The following is a 1520-nucleotide window of genomic DNA, read 5'->3' as shown; positions in this document are numbered from 1 at the left end:
GGGGAGAGGGAAGTAGGGAAGGGAAAGTGGAGAGAGAGAGAGAGAGACACACACACACATACAGGAACACGTACCATTATACATGTATATCTGTTTCTCTAACAGAGCTGACCCAAGAGGACCCTGTGTACATTGAGTTCATCCGTCTATCAGAGGACCGTCAGCGAGAGCTCTTACGCAAGTGGCTCAAGTTCTTTCAGAAGATGATGCCCAGAACGGTATGAGTCTGGTTCTCAGCTAAGGCTGTGTCTGATATCCTTTCCTCCTTTTTTTTTACTACATGCATTGTTCAAAATGTCTATTTTTCTTTTGTGTACATGAATCTGTAGATAGTCGGAACATGACATTGGCAGAGAAGGACATGACGTCTTTATTTTTCCTTCCTTTCAGCTTTCACTTTCAGCAAAACGAGGTCTTATGTTAATGGTAGCAATGTGGGCAGAACATTATTCCTTTGCGGAACTAAAGGGATAGAATGGAATGTACAGTACATCCAAGGTTGCTCAGTACGCCAGACTGTTCAAGGCGGTGTCTTTTTGGGGGGAGTCTCTGGCTAAACGGTCACAACAAAGCATTATCTTTCAGTCTGTATTTAAATAGTGCTTGTCGGAGTCTTTGTGCTGAATAAAGTCCAGACTTTCATCAACAGATGTATGAGGAGAATCCTAAGAATGAAGTGGCAGGATAAAATAAGAAATGAAGAGCTGTGGGAAAGGACAGGACAAAAAGATATTGAAGTAGAAATAGGAGTAAGAAAGTGGCGTTGGATGGGACACACCTTCAGAAAGCCCAGCGGAAACATCACAAGACAGTCACTACAATGGAACCCACAGGGAGCACGAAGCAGGGGCAGGCCACGGGAAACATTGAGGAGATGCGTGGAAAGGGACATGAGAGAGATGAAGCTCACTTTTAACGAACTAGGACAGAGATAAATGGAAGGAGCTTGTATGTGGCCTGTTCCCTGCCAGGGGTGGAAGGCACTGATAATGATGATGATGATGATGATGATGATGATGATGATGATGATGATGATGATGATGTCGGAGTCTTGCGTCCAGCCCTTGCTGATAAGAAACGTGAACCACAAACGTCAAGTCACAGTTTGAACCCGAATGTAACCAATGGATTTTGTTTGTTTTTTTGTTTTGTTTTGTTTTGGGAGGGTTTTTTGGTTTAAAAAAAACCCCTGTGATAATATATCTCAATGTGTATACTGGTGTAGGTCGAAGGGCCCGACGTCAAAATGACTTTGCCTATAATACAAACAATGTACTGTTAATACGTGATCAGATGTTGCTCGAAAAGTAAATAAATAAATAAATAAATAAATAGCATTTGTGTAGCGCATGTCTCCAATCGAAAGCAAGCTCTATGCCCTTCACACTCTATTATTACCCCAGCAGACCATAGAACGCTCAGAAACATTTTCAGCTTCCAGGGAAGCATGATGTGCAAGCAGCTGGTTAAGCGCTCAAACACTAACAAGTACATTAAAAAAGAACACAATCTAAAATTGC

The 1520-nt window shown here is 42.1% G+C and overlaps 1 protein-coding gene across 1 annotated transcript in view; it reads left to right on the top strand.

Moving 5' to 3' along the window:
• Positions 1-1520, top strand: part of LOC101851413 — a gene marked incomplete in the record, with an annotated part of 14187 nt that overhangs the window by 9271 nt on the left and 3396 nt on the right. The window contains 1 exon segment of the mRNA XM_013083318.1: positions 106-218. Within this exon segment, the coding sequence (XP_012938772.1) occupies positions 106-218 (113 nt within the window).

The sequence above is a fragment of the Aplysia californica genome, unplaced genomic scaffold, assembly GCF_000002075.1.
Source record: "Aplysia californica isolate F4 #8 unplaced genomic scaffold, AplCal3.0 scaffold00224, whole genome shotgun sequence".
In the NCBI taxonomy this organism is placed as follows: domain Eukaryota; kingdom Metazoa; phylum Mollusca; class Gastropoda; order Aplysiida; family Aplysiidae; genus Aplysia; species Aplysia californica.
The sequence above is the reverse complement of the archived record's forward strand: the minus strand, read 5'-3'. Positions and strand labels throughout refer to the sequence as shown.